Raw genomic sequence first — 21,212 nt, 5'->3', positions numbered from 1 at the left:
ATTTGATTGTGTCGAGCGCCCTCTGGAGGAGTAAAACAGTTGAGCAGAGCTGAAATCTTCATCTTCATGATCTGCACAAATTCACAAACATAAATCATGACGTCATTTCACTTATAATCTTCATTTATTTGTAATGGCTTTATGTTTTCATTTGCTGATCTTTCCACCCTGAAAGATTTCAGATCAAACTGCAACTCGAGCATTAGTGCTATTAAATGTGTGTTGAGATAAAAGATGGCTGATTCACTGATTTATCCTCTTTAACACTTACAGGACTGTAAAGGTCTTTTAGGGTGCTTTCACACCTGTGAATCGATTCAGTTGTTCCGAATCAGAGATTACAATTGTTACATTGTTGCTCTTTGCTCTTGGAGCGGTTCGCTTTCACACTGCAAAGTTTCTAATCGGACCAAAAGAGCTAAAACAAGTCACGTGCGAGTAAACTCTCCTCACATTGGTCAGAGTGTCAGGGTTTATTTTGCAGCGTCCCGCTAAGCTGTCAGGAGAGGTGTTGGTTTGGTGGTAATTGACAGGGTGCGCGCGCGTGACGTGTCTGAGGAGAGACGCAGTGGGGAGGGGTGAGAAGGGTGCGCGACGATGCCTATTTGAGGACAGGGAGGGAGACGTGAGATTACCGGGAGATCATCACTCGTTTGCGGGCATCCGGAGACTCGCGAAACTTCCCGCCATACTCATAATTCTCTCTTCATATAGCCGTATGCCTATTACATATCCATAAAAAACAGTGATATAACCGCGCTCGGATCGGATCGCTTTATCACTGCAATCGATCCGCTCCAGGGTTCGTTTCAATCGAGCCGAGACCACCTCATTCAAGCGATCTCGGAGCGATTACTTTGTCGCGGAACAGAGCGCGATTGCCCTGTTCACATATGCCAAACGAACCGCGCTAACTGGGCAAACGAGATACGTTCCGAAACAAAAGTGTAGGTGTGAAAGCACCCTTAGATCACTTCTTAGCACACTTTATCCTGTCGTGTTATTATTGTGCAGATCAGATGTCCATCCTATCAAGATCCTTTCATTGATATATTACATTTACGTTGCCATTCAGCCTCTTTTTATACAGATAAAATTATTGTGTTGTTAAAGCTAGAGTTGACCTTGGACATTTCCCCGTTTTACAGAGCGATCTCACACACCGTAAAAACCCAAATTAGTACACTTTGTTGCAGGTTGCAGCAGTCCTGTAATGAGTATCTTCACCAGCAGAGGGCGCTGAGAGTTTCATCAAGATTCATCGCTCACCACCTTGAAGAAACCTGGAGAAGAACAGGATGCTATCAGCTAATTGCTAATTAGCAAAAGTCAGACACGCTGTTATTAAAGGTAGGCACATATTTATTACATTGAAACAGGGGCGGACTGGCCATCTTGCAATTCTGGCAAATGCCAGAAGGGCTGGACCATTTTTTAAATGTGGGCCGGTATGCTACTTTTTATTAAATATTTTTATAAGTATTGCTTTTACATACAGGCAGTTTTTGTTTCTTGCAAGATGTGAATATTATGATGATGATGATGATGATAATAGTAATAATAATAAATGTGAAGCATTGGCCCAATCAGCAATGGCCAGCTGGTTTTCGAGATGGGCCGACCCAATCAGAGGTTACGTGGACATAATCAAAATCTGGCAAGAATGTCAAACAAACATTAGGTGCAAAACAAGCTAATTGTCAGAGATGGACCGTAAAAAAAGGAAAAGGGGTGCCAAAAAGCTCAGAGAAACTTAAAAATTGCTCTAAAATCAGACGCTGCCAAATGCATCAAATTAACTGAAATAGTCTTAAAAGGGGACAGCACAATGGGTAGCGCTGCCGCCTCACAGCTAAAAGGTCAATGGTTCGAGCCTCGGCTGGGTCATTGGTGTTTCTGTGTGGAGTTTGCATGTTCGTGTTTCGTCCCGGTTTCCCTCACAAGTCCAAACACAAAATAAATATCTATTAAACATTTATTACATATGGTACTGCTTATATTATTTTACCATCTGTACACCAATAAAAGTAGTGAATATGCGTGTCCGAGGGTGGGGCTGTGTCGGTGTGATAATGTGGGCTGATGTGGCTACAGTGCCAGGGCTGATTTTTAGTCCCAGTCCGCCCCTGCATTGAAACTCTTCATGACTGTGTTAAGGTTTGGTCTAATAGGCACTGATCAGCGCGCGGATCTTGATCTTTCTGCTGGACATTTGTCATCATGTCAGTTGATTGTGGTTGAAGTGTTTCTGTGCTTTATTTCTCTTGTTTATATGAGCCTCTTATTTTTACAGTTCATACAAAAACAACAAACAAACAACAACTTTACAATCAAGAAAGTGAATCCAATAACAGTCAAATAAGAGTTCAGGGTCAAATAACAAATACAACAATTTCTACACATTGCCACTAGAGACACCACTGTAAGCAGTTTCTGTCTGCTTAAACTACAGTATAAAGTGTTGATTTCTGGATCCATGTTTGCTAAAATATAAGAAATTTAATGAGGGGGAGCTTACATTACAATCATTTAACTGTGTACTTAATAGCAACAATGACTAGAAGTAGCAAACAAAAGTTAGCATAGCAAAGTTTTTCTGCTGTCAAAGCTGAGCGCTGCTGTTTGCGTGTGGCACTAGAGAAAAAGATGTCAAATTCAGTCATTTCTCGGAAACGTTTGCAAAATGAGTGTGAATATAATAGAAACAGAAGTGCTAGACATTAACACTGAATGCATTAACACTAAAGGATGTTATTTTATCTTACAGTAGAGTTTCAGATCACTTTAAACAGAGCAGCATCTGTCAGTTCATCACTGAAGCCATTTTGAAGAGTTTGTCTTCATCTCTGTGGACTGAAACTGTTGTTGAAGATGTTTCACAGATTCTGCTTCTGTTTGTGTTTGTGGCGTCTGGTTGGTGAGTTGCAAATATGATTGTGAATACATTGATACGTTCATGATTAGATCTTGCCAAAATCTTTCATCATGGGGTTTTAATCATTTATCTTAACCCTGATCGTATTGACCTTATTCTTCAATGCGGAAGTGCGCTCGTTTTTGCGATTGTTTTAGAACTTCAGATTGAACCGCATATGAGTAAAAGGTTTAATAATAATCAGAAAACGGTCAAACTGCTTGCTCTACAAACAAGTGTTTTCATGGCTATATATACAGACCAAGCAGAATAATATAATATGAAAATATCAGCTTGCAGCATCAAGCAGCAGAACGAGCTGTTTCTATTATCTTAAAATGAATGGAAATGAATAAGGCCGGAAGTCTCGAGCCAAAAAGATTCAAATGGCTGCGCCCTGCTCGTCTGCAGGGAATAAGGTGAATATATGGGGCTGATAAGAGCTTGTGTTTGAGTGCATATTCAGTGATGAGGACGAACCAGCATACATTAGTCAAGTAAGAATTTCCTTCAACAAATATGTACACTTTTTGACCACTAAAGCTGGTCTTGCACTAGCTCTGGGATGCAAGCTTTCTGGATACAAGTGTAGAAATGTAGATTTCTTATAAAAAATGACAGATTGTTTTGCTAGTTGTGACTTTTATTCCTCATCTGGAAGCATTTAGAGCATTCGTAGCTGCGCTGAAACTGCTGTTTTCCTTCTTTGGACAAAAGCATCTGCTTAAAGACTAAATGTAAATGTAAAAATGCTTTTCAAACCACCATAGAAGTCCACTATATGGAGCAAACCCTGTCTGTTTTTGACTAAAGTAGTAAATAAATGGACAGTGAATTCCTCAACTGTGAGCTGGTTATTAACGCCACCAGCTCCTCTCTGCTCTGTTCTTGATCATGTCACACTTCTGTACCCACAAACGCCTGTGAAGCGACATTCTCCTCCTTCAGAGCAAACTGAAACTGTATGTTTGCAAACAGTAAGCAAGATGAAGAGAGATTTAATATATTGTTTCTTTTATATAATATTTTTATTAAATATAATCTTATTGTAATGATTATACTGGATATCCATTTAGAATTAATGTACTCATCTCAAGTCATCGATCGGCACAGAACAAATGAGTTTTTGCAGTAAGAGACGACTTTTAACGCTAGCTTTCTATAGGCATTGAGTGTTTACCATGCTGTTTATTTGCCTTGTGTGTGCAGAAGCGCTCTGAGTGCCTGTTGAAAAAAACAACAACCATGAGCTGAAAAGCAGACAACGTCTTTCACATTTTCCCCAGTGTTTAATGTAATAAATGCAGAGCCAGGCAGTAAAATAAATCATAGAGCTCTCGATCTAGACTGACAGACAGCTGATTCTGGGCTTGCCTAGAATCTAGGGGTGTAACGATACATGTATTCATCCTGAACTGTAATGATATCAGGGGTGATGTTGCAGTTCATGCTGTTCCGCGACAAATACAGTCAGATCAGATGTGCAGTCACTGTTAGGCTGGAAATAAAGCAGCATTCACAAAGAAAGCACCTGTGAGATGCAGCGCTCAGAAATGTGTTCGCCATGCTGTCGTGGTCATGCTAACTTCCTACACAGAAGCTTGCAATGCTTGCCCCTCCTTTGAGTTCTTCTGATTGGTCTGCTGCTGTGGAACTGACAGCAATGAGTATCTGACATCTGATATGATGACTATGGTAATGAGTGTCTGTGTAAATGTTGAAACTTTTTTTTCAATCTTCACACGCTGCAAAAGATGCGCAGGTGTCCAGGAGGCATACGAAACAGATGCCCGAGCCACCTCAGCTGACTTCTCTCAATGTGGAGGAGCAGCGGCTCTACTCTGAGCTCTTCCAGAGTGACAAAGCTCCTCAGCCTATCCATAAGAGTGCGCCCTGCCACCCTTCAAAGGAAACTCATTTTGGCCGCTTGTATCCGAGATCTTGTCTTTCTGTCATGACCCAAAGCTCATGACCATAGGTGAGAGTAGGAACGTAGATTGACCGGTAAATCAAAAGCTTTGCCTTTCGGTTCAGCTCCTCCTTTACCACAACGGATCGGTATATTGACCTCATTACTGCTGCCGCTGCACCAATCATGAACAAAACCCCAAGATACTTGAACTCCTCCACCTGGGGTAAGGACTTTCCTCCAACCTGGAGATGGGAAACCACCTTTTTCTAGTGGAGCACATGACCTCGGACTTGAAGGTGCTGATTCTCATCTCATCTCCTCCATGAACCACCATCTTATCGTGGTGGAGGGGTTTGAGTGCCTGAGTGATACTAAGAGCTATGTTGTCGGGGCCTAATGCCTCTGGTAGGGTCTCCCAAGGCAAAAAGGTCTTAGGTGACGGGTCAGACTAGGTGTGGTTCAAAAACCCCTTATGAGTACAAGAACATCAAGGACCGTGACTTTGCACAGTATTGCGCAGCCGGGGGCCCACCCTGAAGTGGGTGGTGGTCGAAGGTTAGGACCACGACAACCCGATCTTCAGGCCCAGAAACTGGCTCTTGTCCTAATTAGGTTAAGGCAAATAGTTTGATTACTGATGTCCATGTAAACGTAGTCACTGGTAGGTCACATGACAATGACAACATGGCATATGTAGCATATCCAGATTACATTTATGCTCTAAAGAATTTATTAGTTGATTAATAGATAATTACTCAAGACGCAAGCCTTTTTCTTCTGGGTTTTGACATAAAAATATTCTTGATATATGTATATATTTGTTTTATCTGAGAAGCTCTAGTTGAAACACATGGGTTTAACTTTATTTACCTGAGAAACTAAGAAGTAAAGATTTCTGAATCCATGTTTTCTGAAATTCAAGTAATGTTATGAAGAAGAACTTGCCTGAAAGTCCTCATATTGTAACTGTGTACATATAGGCCTACCAGTAGCAAGAGCTAGAGGTAAAACACAAAAGATAGCATAGCAACAGTTTATTTCTGCTGAAAATGACATAATTGATCTACAGGACGTTGAGGCCGAGTGTCTGTTCAGAGTGTGAGTTAAATAGAAACAAAAGTGCTAGATGACCACATCTTAAAAGCTGATTTATACTTCTGCGTCAAACACCGGCGTATGCTACGGCGCTGACACATAGCCCTTCGCCGTGGCCATCGCCGTCACTGACGTGCACCTCTCAAAAGAATGTAACTACATGTCGCAACGACGCGTAGCGTAAGCTATGTGATTGGTCGGCTTGGTAGCGCTGACGAGTCTGGGCGGGACCGAGAGCCGCGCGAATGGCGCGACGCCGCGCGAGCGATTGTTTACAAGTGTGGAGTACCGTGAAGGAGCTCCGGATGGAAAGTTTTGTTTTGTGTTTACCTCATAGTTAAAGTTGTTGCACGTCCGCCGGTTCCTGTCTCAAAATGAGCGAGTTTGAGCCACTTGTACATCCCGGAAGTGTTCAGGAAATGCAAAAAAGTAGCGAAGAAACTCGACACAGAGACGCATTTACACCTCACTGCCAACTAGCGTTTCGGAAGTGTTAATGCAGACCAACAGAGACAGCGTGCAGAAGTATAAATGCACAGCCACGCGCGTTGCCTGCGCCGTGGGTTACGCCGGTCACCTGACGCAGAAGTATAAATCAGGCTTAACACTAAAGAAGGTTATTTTAGCTGACAGAGGATTTTCAGATGACTTTATACAGAGCAGCCTCACACCAGAGCATCTGTCAGTTCATCACTGAAGCCATTTTGAAGAGTTTTTTCTCCATATCTGTGAACTGAAAGTGTTGTGGAAGATGTTTCACGGATTCTGCTTCTGTTTGTGTTTGTGGCGTCTGGTTGGTGAGTCGCAAATATTTTTCTATTCTCAGAGTTGTCTGTTCTGATAGCATGTATAGAATGAATGGTTTAATCTATGGAGTACCAGACAAGTGTACATGACATGATTGTCGATACTGTTGATGTACATTCATGATTAAATGGAGCCAAAATCTTGTATTACGGGATTTTATCATCTATTTTAACCTTAATTGTATGTATGGGGCTGATTAGAGCTTATCAGGAAATGTTCGTTCAGGAAGTGAACTAGTTTTTAATGCCACCAGTCCCTCTCTGCTCTGATCTTCATTGTGTCACACGCACATACCCACAAACGCCTGTGGACCGACATTCTCCTCCTGTTAACTTCAGACGGAAACGCAAGAGCAAACTTCCTCATTTTCTGCAGCACAGTATCAGAGTCTGTGTATGCAAAAAGAGAACTATGCAGACATCTTGGGCAGAAACACAGAGAAGTCAGCAAGATGGAGAGAGATTTAATAAATTGTGTCTGTTTATATAATCTTATTATCTTTAATATAATCTGATTATACTGGATATCCATTTAGAATTACTGTACTCATCTCAACAAGTCATCGATTGGCACAAATAGGATCCAAATCCCAGTGATTTTGTGGTCGACCACGGCGTGACGTAGAAGTGCGGTTTACCCCATCCATCACATTCATTTGGCAGCATATTAACATGTAGTCAAAGCAACAGATATAAACATGTCCACAAAACAGGATTTGTAAAGAATCTGGGATTAAAAGATCTGTTTATATTTGTTATATTTATAATGATCGACAAGGACATCCGTGTATAAACCGTGGCATTGACATTTTTGTAACCACGGATTTGCTGATTTTCTGCATATAAATAAGAGAATTGTGCTTTTCACATTCTATAAGAAGCTTGTGGAGGTGCTGCTGCTGCTGTTCAATGTTTACACCAGCAGAAAAATCATGCTGTAAGGAAAAAAAGTATTAATAAGTTTTTTACTTTTGCTTTGCTTTTCTAAATTTTATATGTATTTTTGCTTGTTTTATCTTTATACATTTGTCTTTGTACATTTATTTATTTATTTATTCCAAATGTTGTTAGGTTTGGCCCACAGTGTCTGTCTCTCTATCCTGACAAGGGCAATAACACGAGTTCTGTTCAGTCAGATATCCGTGAGTGTGAACTCATGAAATGACATTTAAAGCTTTAATCTGACAAACTCTGTTCTGCAGGTGGAGTTCATTATCATTATAGGAGGGAGGAAGATTCAGTCACTCTGAGCTCTGGTGTCACTGAACTGAAGAATGATGATCAGATTCAGTGGAGGTTTAGAGATGGAGACACTTTAATAGCAGAAATCAATAATCAGACCAACAGATTCTCTGTATTTGATGATGTTCTTGATGGGAGATTCAGAGACAGACTGAAACTGGACAATGAAACTGGATCTCTGACCATCACAGACATCAGAACTAAACATGCTGGAGTTTATAAACTACAGACCAACAATGAAACTATCTCTATTAAACTCGAAGTTGAAAGTGAGTTAAATATTAGTTTGATCTGATTTATATTTTATCCAGCACAAAGACACAGTTTTTAACCCAAACCTGCCTTTGTTTTTGTTGGTTTATTATATTAATTTTAAATGTAAATTTACTTTTGTAAATCAGCAAATGACCGTCTTAATGTTTGTTTCTTCTTCGTGTGTTTTTGTTATACAGGAGAAGGTAAAGTATTGTCTGTGAAAATTGGAAATTCAGTCACTCTGAGCTCTGGTGTTACTGACATGATGAATGATGATCAGATTCAGTGGAGGTTTAAATCTAAAGAAATTGCTGAGATTAATGTTACAGCTGGCAGATTCTCTGTGTTTGATGATGTTCTTGATGGGAGATTCAGAGACAGACTGAAACTGGACAAGAAAACTGGATCTCTGACCATCACAGACACCAGAACTGAACATGCTGGACAATATAGCTTACAGACCAACTATATTCATATTTTCTGCCATCTGTATGTCTATGGTGAGTTACAAATGTTTCATTTGGTTTATTTTTTAATCACTAGATTAAATTTTAATTCTCATATTATTGTATTTTTCTGTTGTTAAAATCAACTTTCAGAAACAACACTAGAGCTTTTTTTGTAATGATTTTAATCTGACACAAACCCTGTTTCTGTTTGTGTGTTTGATGATGAAGATGAAATATCAGTGATGGAGGGAGATTCAGTCACTATAAACCCTAATCTCACTGAAATGATGGCTGAGGATTGGATTTATTGGCATTTTGAATATGAAAACGCTGTAATTGCTAAAATCTATTATCGGCGCGTCAGATTATATGATGATGTTCTTGATGGGAGATTCAGCAACAGACTGAAACTTGATAAACAAACTGGACATTTGACCATCACAAACATCACATCTGAACATGCTGGAGTTTATACAGTACACAATCACAAGAGAGATATCCGTTTCATTCTCACTGTCTTAGGTGAGTTTAATATTGCTTTCACATGTTATAATTACTCCAGTTTAGAAATAGATCTTCAGAAATATCTGATCATTTAAGCAATGTTGTGTTGTTTTACATTTTTAAAAGATGACAAATTATGTTTAGCTAAAGCAGAGCTGATATTAGTCATATGGTGCTCACTGCAGAGTCATATGGGGAAAAGATAAGAAAGAATGAACTACAATTCAATCTAAACTTGATCTGAAGTGTGTGGATCAAGCCAAAGGTGTCTGTAACGAGGAGACTGACACGGAGGGATCCATTATGCAGTATTTATTAATCACACTCTTACTCAAACACTCAATATGCACAAAGGTGCAAACACACATCAACAGTAGTAGTAATGGTTTTAAGGCTGGCGGCAGACAGACACAGAGTGATTTACCAGGCATGAGTCAAAGGCAGGCGGCGTGGTTCAGAGTCTGTGTATCAGGCTTGGGTCGAGGGCAGGCAGCGAGAATCAGAGTCCGTGTATCAGGCTTGGGTCGTGGGCAGGCAGAAGGCAAAGCAGAATCAGAGACGGGCTGGAGTAATACACAGGAGATCAGGCAGGATATAACGCTCAGTAATGCTGGCCGGGGCTGAACAAGACTTTGCACTGACTGACTGTTTGAGTGCGGCTTATAAAGGGTACGTGGGTCGTAAACTGAAATGGGAATCAGGTGTGCACGATAAGTGTAAGTGGATGATGTAATGCTAGAAGTCCGGAGATGGCGGCCTCTGCTGGCCAGCGAGGGGAATGACTGGGACAGAGTCGGTGACAGAGACCCCCCCCCCCCACCCCCCCAACGAACGGCTCCTGAAGTGAGAAGAGTCTCGACGCCGGGGTCTTCCACGGGGGCGAGGGGCCGGCATTTCCGGATGCTGCAAGTGGAACTCATCCAACAGAGTTGAGTCAAGAATGTCCTTACGGTTGATCCATGATCTTTCCTCCGGGCCGTACCCCTCCCAGTCGATGAGGTACTGTAGTTGACCACCCCGGCGTCTGGATCTCAGGATCTCGTGGATCTGATAGGCTTCCTCTCCGTCGATCATGAGAGGCGGGGGACCCTGTTCACCGGCTGCCACCTCCCTATGCGCCTCTGCTGGGCCAACAGCAGGCTTGAGCAGGGAGACATGGAAAGTGGGAGAAATGCGATAATGGTTAGGGAGTGTCAGTCGAAAGAAAACAGGAGATATTTGTCTGTCTATTTGGAACGGACCCACGTACCTGGGACTGAGCTTTTTGCAGGGTAGTTTTAGACGTAGATCTCGAGCGGATAGCCAAACCCACTGTCCTGGGGAATACGTGGGACTAGGACGACGGTGACGGTCGGCTTGTTCCTTGAACCTTCGAATGGCGTGTGATAGATGGGTGTGAGCTGCGTTCCATACCTCCTCGCACTTCTTGAACCAGGTGTCGACTGCTGGGAGTTCTGTGGTCTCACCTGACCAGGGAAATAGAAAAGGTTGAAAACCAAGTACGCATTGGAAGGGAGTCAAACCTGTAGATGCCTTTCTCAGGGAGTTCTGTGCATACTCGGCCCACATGAGAAACTTATTCCAATCGGCTTCGTTAGAGTGACAGTAGGTGCGTAGGAACCGAACCAATCTCCTGGTTGAGGCGTTCCGTTTGTCCGTTAGATTGAGGGTGGTAGCCTGAAGTGAAACTAATATTCACCTGGAGGTTCTTGAAGAAGGCGGACCATAATCGGGATGTGAACTGAGAACCTCGGTCTGAGACAATGTCTTTGGGAAGACCATAATACCGAAATACATATTCACACAGCAGTTCTGCTGTTTCTAGGGCTGTGGGTAGTTTGGGTATGGCGATGAGTCGACAGGCCTTAGAGAAACGGTCCACAACAGTGAGGATGGTGGTGTTCCCTTGTGACTGGGGTAAATCAGTGATAAAGTCTATGGCTATGTGTGACCATGGACGACGTGGAACCTCTAAGGGTTGAAGCAGTCCAGCTGGACGTTGACGGGAATGTTTGGCCATTTGACAAGGGGCACACTTGTTGAGGAAGTTGATGACGTCTTTATTAATGGATGGCCACCAATAGAGGGATTGAATCAATTGGGCTGTTGCAGTGCTGCCTGGATGACCGGAACTGGGGTGATTGTGCACTTCAGCAATCAACTTCTCACGGAGCAAGGGGGAACAACAATCTTGTTCTCGGGACATGCCTGCGGAGTGGGGTTTTGTTCAGGAGCCTGTATGATCTCATATTCGATATCCCATTGAATGGGTGCTATAATTAGAGGGTCTTTTAAAATGGGTTCGACATCCTCTGTCAAAGTTTCCTCGTCCGAGAGGCGAGAGAGAGCGTCCACCTTGATGTTCTTGGAACCTGGGATGTATGTGACTTGGAAGTCGAAACGGGTAAAGAACAGCGTCCATCTTGCTTGTCTGGGGTTTAAGCGCTTACAGGATCGGATGTACTCTAAGTTCTTATGGTCTGTAATGACGGTAAATGGGTGTTTGGCGCCCTCAAGCCAGTGTCTCCATTCCTCTAGAGCAGCTTTCATGGCGAGGAGTTCGCGGTTACCCACGTCATAATTTCTCTCAGCGGGGTTGAGCTTACGGGAGTAGAAGGCACAGGGATGGAGTTTGTTCGTGGTCAGGGATCTTTGTGACAGAATGGCTCCGATACCAGAGTTGGAGGCGTCGGTCTCAACCACAAAAGGTTGATTGAGGTCCGGATGACACAGAATGGGTGCACTTGAGAAGCGGGCTTTGAGCTGGTTGAACGCTTTAATGGCATCTGAGTTCCACTTTAGACGGGCGTTGTTGGTTTTAACCATGGCTGTAAGGGGAGCAGCTACTGCACTGAAATTCCTGATGAACCGTCTGTAGAAGTTGGCGAATCCCAGGAAACGTTGTAGCTGCCTGATGGTTTCAGGTTGAGGCCATTGAGTGACAGAGTCGACTTTCTGTTGGTCCATGGCGACTCCCTCGGGACTGATAATATAGCCTAGGAATGAGATGCAGGTCTGATGGAACTCACATTTAGAAATCTTGGCATATAACTGGTTTTGGATAAGGCGTTTTAATACCGCTCTGACGTGCTGGATGTGTTCCGGTAGGGAGTTGGAGTAAATAAGGATATCGTCAATGTACACGTTGACCCACTGGTTGAGCATATCTCTAAATATATGAAAGCCTGGAACACGGAAAGACTGTTAGCTAGGCCGAAGGGCATAATGAGGTATTCGTAGTGGCCATTAATGGTAGAGATCGGTTTTCCACTCGTCCCCCTGTCGAATGCGGATGAGGTTGTAAGCACTGCGGAGATCCAATTTAGTGAAGTATTGGGCTGAGCGAAGTTGTTCAAGGGCTGCTGGAACTAGTGGGAAGGGGTAACGATACTTGACAGTGATTTCGTTCAGTCCTCTGTAGTCGATGCAGGGGCGTAAACTGCCGTCCTTCTTCTTGACGAAGAAAAACCCGGCTGAAGCAGGTGATGTGGATGGTCTTATGAAGCCCTTATCCAGCTCCTCAGAGATATACGTGTTCAGGGCTTCGGTCGCCGGTTGAGAGAGAGGGAAAATTCAACCACGAGGGGGCGTGGCGCCTGGCAATAGTTCAATAGCACAATCATACTCACGATGAGGCGGGAGCTTAGTGGCTTTTTGCTTATTAAAAGCTTCAAGTAGATCGTGATAAACCTCGGGAATTTGATAGATTTCGGAGTCTTCAGTACTGGTTATGGTGTTGATCTGGACAGGGGAAACAGAGTGTAGACACTGGGTAAAGCATTTGTCGCTCCATTTAATGATCTCACCAGTTCTCCAGGAAACTTGAGTCGCTTCCTACGCACCTACTGTCACTCTAACCAAGCCGTTTGGAATAAGTTTCTCATGTGGGCCGAGTATGCACAAAATTCCCTGAGAAAGGCATCTACAGGTCTGACTCCCTTCCAATGCGTACTTGGTTTTCAACCTCCTCTATTTCCCTGGTCAGGTGAGACCACAGAACTCCCAGCAGTTGACACCTGGTTCAAGAAGTGCGAGGAGGTATGGAACACAGCTCACACCCATCTATCACACGCTATTCGAAGGTTCAAGGAACAAGCCGACCGTCACCGTCGTCCTGGTCCCACGTATTCCCCAGGACAGTGGGTGTGGCTATCCGCTCGAGATCTACGTCTAAAACTACCCTGCAAAAAGCTCAGTCCCAGGTATGTGGGTCTGTTCCAAATAGACAGACAAATATCTCCTGTTTACTTTCGACTGACACTCCCTAACCATTATCGCATTTCTCCCACTTTCCATGTCTCCCTGCTCAGGCCTGCTGTTGGCCCAGCAGAGGCGGATAGGGAGGTGGCAGCCGGTCAACAGGGTCCCCCGCCTCTCATGATCAGATCCGCGAGATCCTGAGATCCAGACGCCGGGGTGGTCAACTACAGTACCTCATCGACTGGGAGAGGTACGGCCCGAAGGAAAGATCATGGATCAACCGTAAGGACATGCTTGACCCAACTCTGTTGGATGAGTTCCACTTGCAGCATCCGGAAATGCCGGCCCCTCGCCCCCGTGGAAGACCCTGGCGTCGAGACTCTTCTCACTTCAGGAGCCGTTCGTTGGGGGGGCCCTGTCACCGACTCGGTCCCAGTCATTCCCCTCGCTGGCCAGCAGAGGCCGCCATCTCGGGACTTCTAGCATTACATCATCCATTTACACTGATCGTGCACACCTGAATCACATTCCAGTTAACAACCCACGTACCCTTTATAAGCCGCACTCAAACAGTCAGTCAATGCAAAGTCTTGTTCAGCCCCGGCCAGCATTACTGAGCATTATATCCTGCCTGATCTCCTGTGTATTACTCCAGCCCGTCTCTGATTCTGCTTTGCCTTCTGCCTGCCCACGACCCAAGCCTGATACACGGACTCTGAATCACGCCGCCTGCCTTTGACCCATGCCTGGTAAATCTCTCTGTGTCTGTCTGCCGCCAGCTCTGAGACCATTACTACTACTGTTGATGTGTGTTTGCACCTTTATGCATATTGAGTGTTTGAGTAAGAGTGTGATTAATAAATACTGCATAATGGATCCCTCCGTGTCAGTCTCCTCGTTACAGTCGATCATTGCCTTTCACTTTGCAACCTCTGAACCAGTGAATGCATGTATAAGCGCTGACTGACAGACGGCGCTGTTTGGTGCTCATTTAAGAGAAAATAAGCTGTTTACAATAAAACATGCATGACGGAGATATTTATATTTTATTCAGTGTATTTGTGTGTTTAAACATACACCCGCTCCTCTGTGCTCCTCTGTAAATGGCGTGTACAAACGTTGATCTGGGATCAGTTTATTGTATGGAGCGCGTCTGTCAGTGCATTCACTGGTTCAAAGGTAGCATATGAAAGGCGACAATCAACGCACAGTAATGTAAAGAAAGTGGGATAAAATGGTAAAATACGGGAGAATTTCGGCAAAAACGGGAGGGTAACATGAGTGAGGTGAACAGGAAGTGTTTGTGGAGAAACATCTTTGCGAGGGAACGCAAAACATCTTTGCGAGAGAACACAAAAACTTAAAATATATATTTTCCTCCCCCCCATTATTTATTCTATGTCCCTTCCGGGGTTCCGTATATTTCTAAGCACATCCCTTTGTGTCATAAATACTTTGGGATCAGATTACAACTGAGCATCCAGTCTTTTGTGGAGGGGAGAAGCTGACTCTGTGTTTGCTGACGGATTTTTTGAACAAAAGCAAAATAATCATGTGTCTGACCGATTACAAAATGAAAAACTCCTCAAGGGATTTATTTTTGGGAAAGATTATTGATTAAAGAAGAGCTTAATGATAACATTTTAGTTTAGGTCACATTATAAATTAACCATTAACTAACACTACTTGCTTAATAAACTATTAATTAGCTCTTTATTAATAGTTAGTCAATTAGATTTAGGTTTTGGGCAGGATTAGGTATGCAGAATAGGATCATACTCTAAATCTACTAATGAACAGTTAATATCTTAATAATAAGCAGGGGATAAGCTATTAGTTATTAGCATGAATTGTTTAATTATTTCCTTTAAATTCTGTATTAATGATAAAAATAAAGCACTTCAATATCCAACATACAGTTCACTCAATCAAGTATCTGTTATCAAGATAAATTGATATGGAGGATTTTTGATGCTTAACGCAGATAAAGAAAGCTTCGCTCATTTACTTTTTAATTTAATAGGACAAAGGTGAATGATTGTTTCCACACCAAAATATACTTTTTATTACAAAAACAAATCCGATAAAGATCTTGAATGTATTGTTTACCTTTGTATTTTCACCAATGACTGTAAAAAATATGGACGACGCGACAGCCCTTTTTCCCATTGAACGCCTTGAGGGCAAAACGCCTGCTTGACGGGCAAAAACTGTCGCAAAAGACTGCTGAAATTGGAGCCAGACATGCGCAGAAGGATTGTCTGATGGAGCCAGAGGAGGAGCCGCGAAAATGAGCAGAGTCGAGCTTCCAATCAAACGCTTTATGTAAAATCAACTACGCCCCCCAAACTTCTCAGCATGCGTTTGCTGTCATATCAACACAAATGGATGTAATAACGTTAACAAATATGAGGGTTTTATATATTCAATCGCGCCAGCTCCAGGCCGCAGCGCATAACTTACTCGCGGCGTCGCGGGCTGATTCCGGCTCGCATGCGGCAGCGCCTGCTCGCTCGGCCGCCGCATCTGGCTCGATTGACTCTGGCTGGAATTGGGTAGTGAGTCCAGGCATCCGGAGTAGGTCCAGCAGAGGTAACATTAGTCAGTCTGAGCTCTAAGAGATAAGTCTCCGGCAGGCGAGAATCTAGCCGGAACTGTGTTTTGCTATCTGGGTGGCTAGGCGTGTATCAGCAAACTAATAAAGCCTGAAAAAAGCCCTGAACTTAGCGAATAAACAGTGTTCCACCAGGATCATGTATGTCAGAAACTATAGTTTACTGCTAAACTCATTTTTTCATGGTAAAATAACACAGAAATCGAATAATAACATTTCAGTCTACTTCAGTCTCCTGCCGAAGCTCAGACGCCACGCTTTGAGGAACTGTCAATCACAGCTGTCAATCACGATGACACGCCCAGCATTAAATTACTGCTAAAAACAAACTGTTTACAAAAATGAAGATCTGCACCTATTTCAGCACAATAACCAGTGCCTTAATCGACCAGAACTATCTTTCGGGACAGTTTATTGCAAGTGTAATATTTTTTTTTATTTGGGCTCAAGTCTCCTTCATTAACACGGAGGAGGCGGGCTTTATGACTTGTACTGCAGCCAGCCCCCAGGGGGCGATCTAACGGCCGAAACCTTCACTCAAACGTAGGCTTGCGGCACACTTGATTTTCACATACCTAAACAAAGTTTGCTCATTCATCTTTCATGTTAACAGTTTTCTCTATTGATTTAGATCAGTGCTTAATTTCTCCTGTGAAACTGAGATGTGTTTCCAGCTCCAGCTCTGCTCATTTAGCTCTGCAGCGACTACCGCTTGATATTAGTGGATGGTAGTGCTGATATGAAGCTTTATGGACTGATCTGAGCTCAGTTTGATGTGTTTGTTTCTCAGACTCTGCTTACTGCTGTGGTACTACTGAAGCTGCGATCCGATTGGTCTTCACTGCTTTGATGGGCGTGGCCTCTGCAGCTGCTGTTGTTGTTTTGGTTTATGACATCAGATCCAGAAGAGCTGAACAAGACTGAACACAAAACCAGCAACAGAAATCCTGTCATTTATTAATCATCGTCTAGTTTATGAGGCTTTATTCATTTGTTATATTCATTCATATGATCAAATACAAATATTTACACTTTACATTCAGCAGAACAGGCTTCTCTTTTTAACTCCTGTTATAAACACAGACTAACCTTTATATCTGAATCTGGGCTTCAAGAGCTTTTAGTTTTCTACTGTTTATCCTACACATCCTGCTTGTAGATCTTGTGTAGCTGTGTGTTTGCCAGATGTTTTTGCTTGTCTTTATCAATAAAGATTCCCAAAAGTTCTAGAGTCCTATAATGTTTTATTTCATCATGTTGAGCGTCCTCTGGATAAAGCATTATGTTAATATATTAAACATATAATTTACAGTTTCACATTAATATTGAGATCTTTGAGTTACGTTCATTACTATTAAATCATTGTGTTTGTAAATCTGGTAGATTTTCTCCAGTAAACCACATACAACTTAAAAATTATTTATTGTTGTTATTATTATTGTTACAATTCTGCTCTAATACTGATGCAGAAATTGTTGGGCGAATCCCAAAAGGCTTACATGTCTGAAAAAAGGCACAATTTGTTTTTATTTATTTATTTATTTATTTAATTTTGTCATTAGTATTTCAGGCTAAACCTGTCACGAGCATTAGCTGGAGTACTGACCAGACTCTCTAGAGGGCGCTCCAGCTATATGTACACTCCACCAGCCATTCACCCAGACTACACATCCCATCATGCTCACCCACAATCCAGACACTGATTATCATCTACAGCTGTTGGCAATCTGGGCTCTCTCACTCACAGCTGCAGGTCATCATCTCAGATCACAGACACTATTTAAGTATCACATTCACACTTTTTCACTGCTCAGTGTTATTTCATGCTGGACACTATCTAGCCTGTGTCTGTTTTGGTTTTGGACTGTTTTCATGTTATGATTTAATTTTTAGTTGTGGGCAGAGTGAGGCTTCGTAAGACTCTGAAACAGTCAAAGCCGAGGCTTTGAAACATTTTGAAACCCGTCAGGCAACTTTATTTTACATTTAAGCTGGGTACAATTAACTAGTGGTGGGCAAAGCGAGGCTTAGTGAAACACTGAAACTATCGAAGCAAATGTGTCGAAGCTTCGAAACGTTTCGAAACACTACTCTACGGTGACACCTAGTGTTCATTTTATTTGTATTTCACTAAAACAGCTTTAGCAAAGAACAATTGAGCAAATTGAGGTATGAAACCCCACTTTGTAGGCTTGATTCAGCAAATGGTTTAGTCAAGCATTTAGAGTTCGTGACCACCATGCGGCAACAATGGGTTCGAATCCATACTGATACAGTTATTTTGAAATGCTTTAATACCAGTTGGTAATGCTTTGGTATTGTATCGTTTTGTTTCAACATTGCTCTGACATACGAATAAACACCTTGTAAATAAATTTGTATTGTTTTGTTCATAAAACAGGGTTGTTGCTAGATCAGATACAGTTGTGGCCAAAAGTTAACAATAATTATTTATATTATTAATTAAATTTCCTATTGCATTTTATTAACGTTTATCCAAAACCTAAACCCATCACAGTACTGTAAAAATAATAATTATAGTTTTACAGTGTTACAAAAATGATGCTAAATTGATGGCATATCTGCAGCTGTATCCTATCTACACCATAAAACAGTAACATGATTAAAATACATAAAATCATGATTTTGGGGTATTTGGACTAGTTGGGAATCTAACCCAAAATAAGTTTGAAGCACAGTACCAATGAGCACACACACGGTCCACTAGGCCATACGAGACAGAGTCATAAATATGATCATGCCAGTCAAATGCAGATTCTCCGGGTCTTGAAACGCCTCTGAAATGATCAATGCTTTGAATCGCTAAAGTCACGTGACCAAGTGTTTCAAAACACTTTAGTCACGTGACCTGGGTGTTTCGGATCATGCTTCGGTGCACTTGCGCTTCGGGATCTCGACACTGTGTCGAAACGTCAGTTTCACGTCAGCCATCCCTACAATTAATGTTTTTTTATCACTTATTTTATTATTTTTATATAGTTATTTTGTAAGTAATTCAGTTGTGACCGTAGCAAGTTATTGTCATTAAATCATCTCATTTTTCAAGTGTTTGTGAATTACTTCTGATTTAACATCAACACTTAATTGCTCCATATTGCCGTACAATACAATCACATAATATCAACGCTCTTCCACATTTTTAGCTATTAATACTGCCCTTATTTTCCTTTTTGGTATGAGATTGCAGAGGAATGGTGAAAATGACTGAAAATGTAGACGTTTTTTTACCATTATAATAACTTTTCAGTCATTCAGCAAATCTACAGTTTAAACCATTGTAGTTAAAAACGATTCTTACTGAAGCAAATGTTTGAGGCTTCAAAGTGTTTTGAAACCCGTCTCTACAGGGACACCTAGGGTTCATTTTAAGTTCTTGCTCAAACACATCTTCAAATAAAGTTACGTAAATTGAGGAGTTATCAAGTGATTTAATGGAGCGGTTAGTGGCATGCAGATATTAAAAAAAAACTAATACAATAATAAACGACATCAAGTTACTGTCACCGTACCTTGCGTTCTTGCTACCTTCCTCTATTTAGTGTTACAGATCACCTTTCTCACCTGCTTTTATTTGCAGTCACAGGAACACCAGTCATTTCGGCTAATTCTTCCCACCTGTTTCTCATTCCCTTTTTCCCCATTTATAGATCATCATTTCCCTTCATGTTTGTCAGTATGTTGTCGCTTATGTGTCTGTGTGAAGCATTCTGTTACTCACCCTGTATCTGTGTCCAGGACTTCCAGTGAGCGAGCGTCCCGTTATTGTGGAGTTTTTTCCTTGATGCTTCCCCAGCATTTACCCAACTGGGCTACCTTTATTTCGTTGCTTTTCCTGTGACCCTCTACTTGAATAAGGACTTTGTTTTCTCTGCATTTGAGTTCACCTCTTCTTTGCCCGTGACAGTCACAACTTGAGAATTTTTGTACCATTCGAACTGGGTTCAGCTGTGCACGGTCCACCAGGCTACAGGTGACAGTGGTTTTGTTTCCGACCCTATCAATCAAATGCAGATTCGCCAGGTCTTGAAACGCTTGCAAATTCTTGAATATAACCTTCACAGGCTGGCAAGGCGCACCCCTATAGATGGGGTAAGGAGCTCTTTCACCCGAGAGGAACTGGGAGTAGAGCTGCTGCTCCTCCACATCGAGAGAAGTCAGCTGAGGGGCTCGGACATCTGTTTCGGATGCCTTCTGGATGTCGTTCCAGGGAAGTAGAACCCACCAGGAGAAGACCCAGGACACGCTGGAGGGACTATGTCTCTCGGCTGGACTGGGAACACCTCGGGATCACCCAGACGAAGCTGGAGGAAGTGTCTGGTGAGAGGGAAGTCTGGGGTTCTCTCCTAAAACTGCAGCCATGAGACCCGGACCCAGATAAGTGGATGAAAATGAATGAATGAACTTAAAAAAAAACTTTGTTTATTTAAAGTAGTTTTTATCATACTTATGCAGTAAAGTAAATAGGATCCGTTTAGTTGATTTTAACTGACACTTAAACATCAGTTCAGTCTTGGGAACTTTCAGACATTTTATCTCGTGTGTGAATCCTCCTCTGACCTGTTAAACTTATTTTACTGCAACACATCAATAACTTTCATAGGTTTACAAAAACATGAGAGTGGGAAATATACAGCTATGAAAAATGTGAAGGTGTGAAAGATATATAAATATTTGATTAATGACAAATTCACAATTGTGTATATATATAATTATACTGTATATTAATGTCATCAAAAATTCATAGATAGATAGATAGATTGATTGCTAACTCTTGGTTTTATTTGTCCAGATATGTGTTTGTCTGATGCTAGATAAACAGTTTCTGTATGTTTGTGGTCTCCTCACAGACTTTCACATCTTATTTCTGTAAAGTGTGATAAAATAACAAGGGCGAGGCAGTGGCGCAGTAGGTAGTGCTGTCGCCTCACAGCAAGAAGGTCACAGGGTCGCTGGTTTGAACCTCGGCTCAGTTGGCGTTTCTGTGTGGAGTTTGCATGTTCTCCCTGCTTTCGCATGGGTTTCCTCAGAGTGCTCCGGTTTCCCCCACAGTCCAAAGACATGCGGTACAGGTGAATTGGGTAGGCTAAATTGTCCGTAGTGTATGAGTGTGTGTGTGGATGGGTTGCGGCTGGAAGGGTATCCGCTGTGTAAAAACTTGCTGGATAAGTTGGCGGTTCATTCTGCTTTGGCGACCCCGGAT

The 21,212-nt window shown here is 42.3% G+C and overlaps 1 protein-coding gene across 3 annotated transcripts; it reads left to right on the top strand.

Annotated features, from left to right (window-relative positions):
• The first annotated feature begins 1,294 nt into the window (after window positions 1-1,294).
• LOC137489034 (uncharacterized) lies at window positions 1,295-17,217 on the top strand. Of its 3 annotated transcripts, XM_087303630.1 has the most exons (6): window positions 1,295-1,350; window positions 2,768-2,917; window positions 7,930-8,238; window positions 8,422-8,724; window positions 8,902-9,195; window positions 16,782-17,217. In XM_087303630.1, the coding sequence occupies exons 2-6, from the start codon at window positions 2,872-2,874 to the stop codon at window positions 16,913-16,915; spliced, it is 1,086 nt and encodes a 361-aa protein (XP_087159756.1). In that variant the 5' UTR covers window positions 1,295-1,350; window positions 2,768-2,871; the 3' UTR covers window positions 16,916-17,217. The 3 variants fall into 3 exon arrangements, with proteins under 3 accessions (XP_087159756.1, XP_087159757.1, XP_087159758.1); XM_087303631.1 differs by lacking the exon at window positions 1,295-1,350 and having other exon boundaries at window positions 2,787-2,917; window positions 8,425-8,724; XM_087303632.1 differs by lacking the exons at window positions 1,295-1,350; window positions 2,768-2,917 and adding an exon at window positions 7,148-7,664.
• The last annotated feature ends 3,995 nt before the right edge of the window (window positions 17,218-21,212 follow it).

Source organism: Danio rerio, chromosome 22, assembly GCF_052040795.2.
Source record: "Danio rerio strain M-AB ecotype USA chromosome 22, GRCz13ab, whole genome shotgun sequence".
In the NCBI taxonomy this organism is placed as follows: Eukaryota; Metazoa; Chordata; class Actinopteri; order Cypriniformes; family Danionidae; genus Danio; species Danio rerio.
Note: the sequence above shows the minus strand (reverse complement) of the source record. Positions and strands in the feature narration are given on the sequence as shown.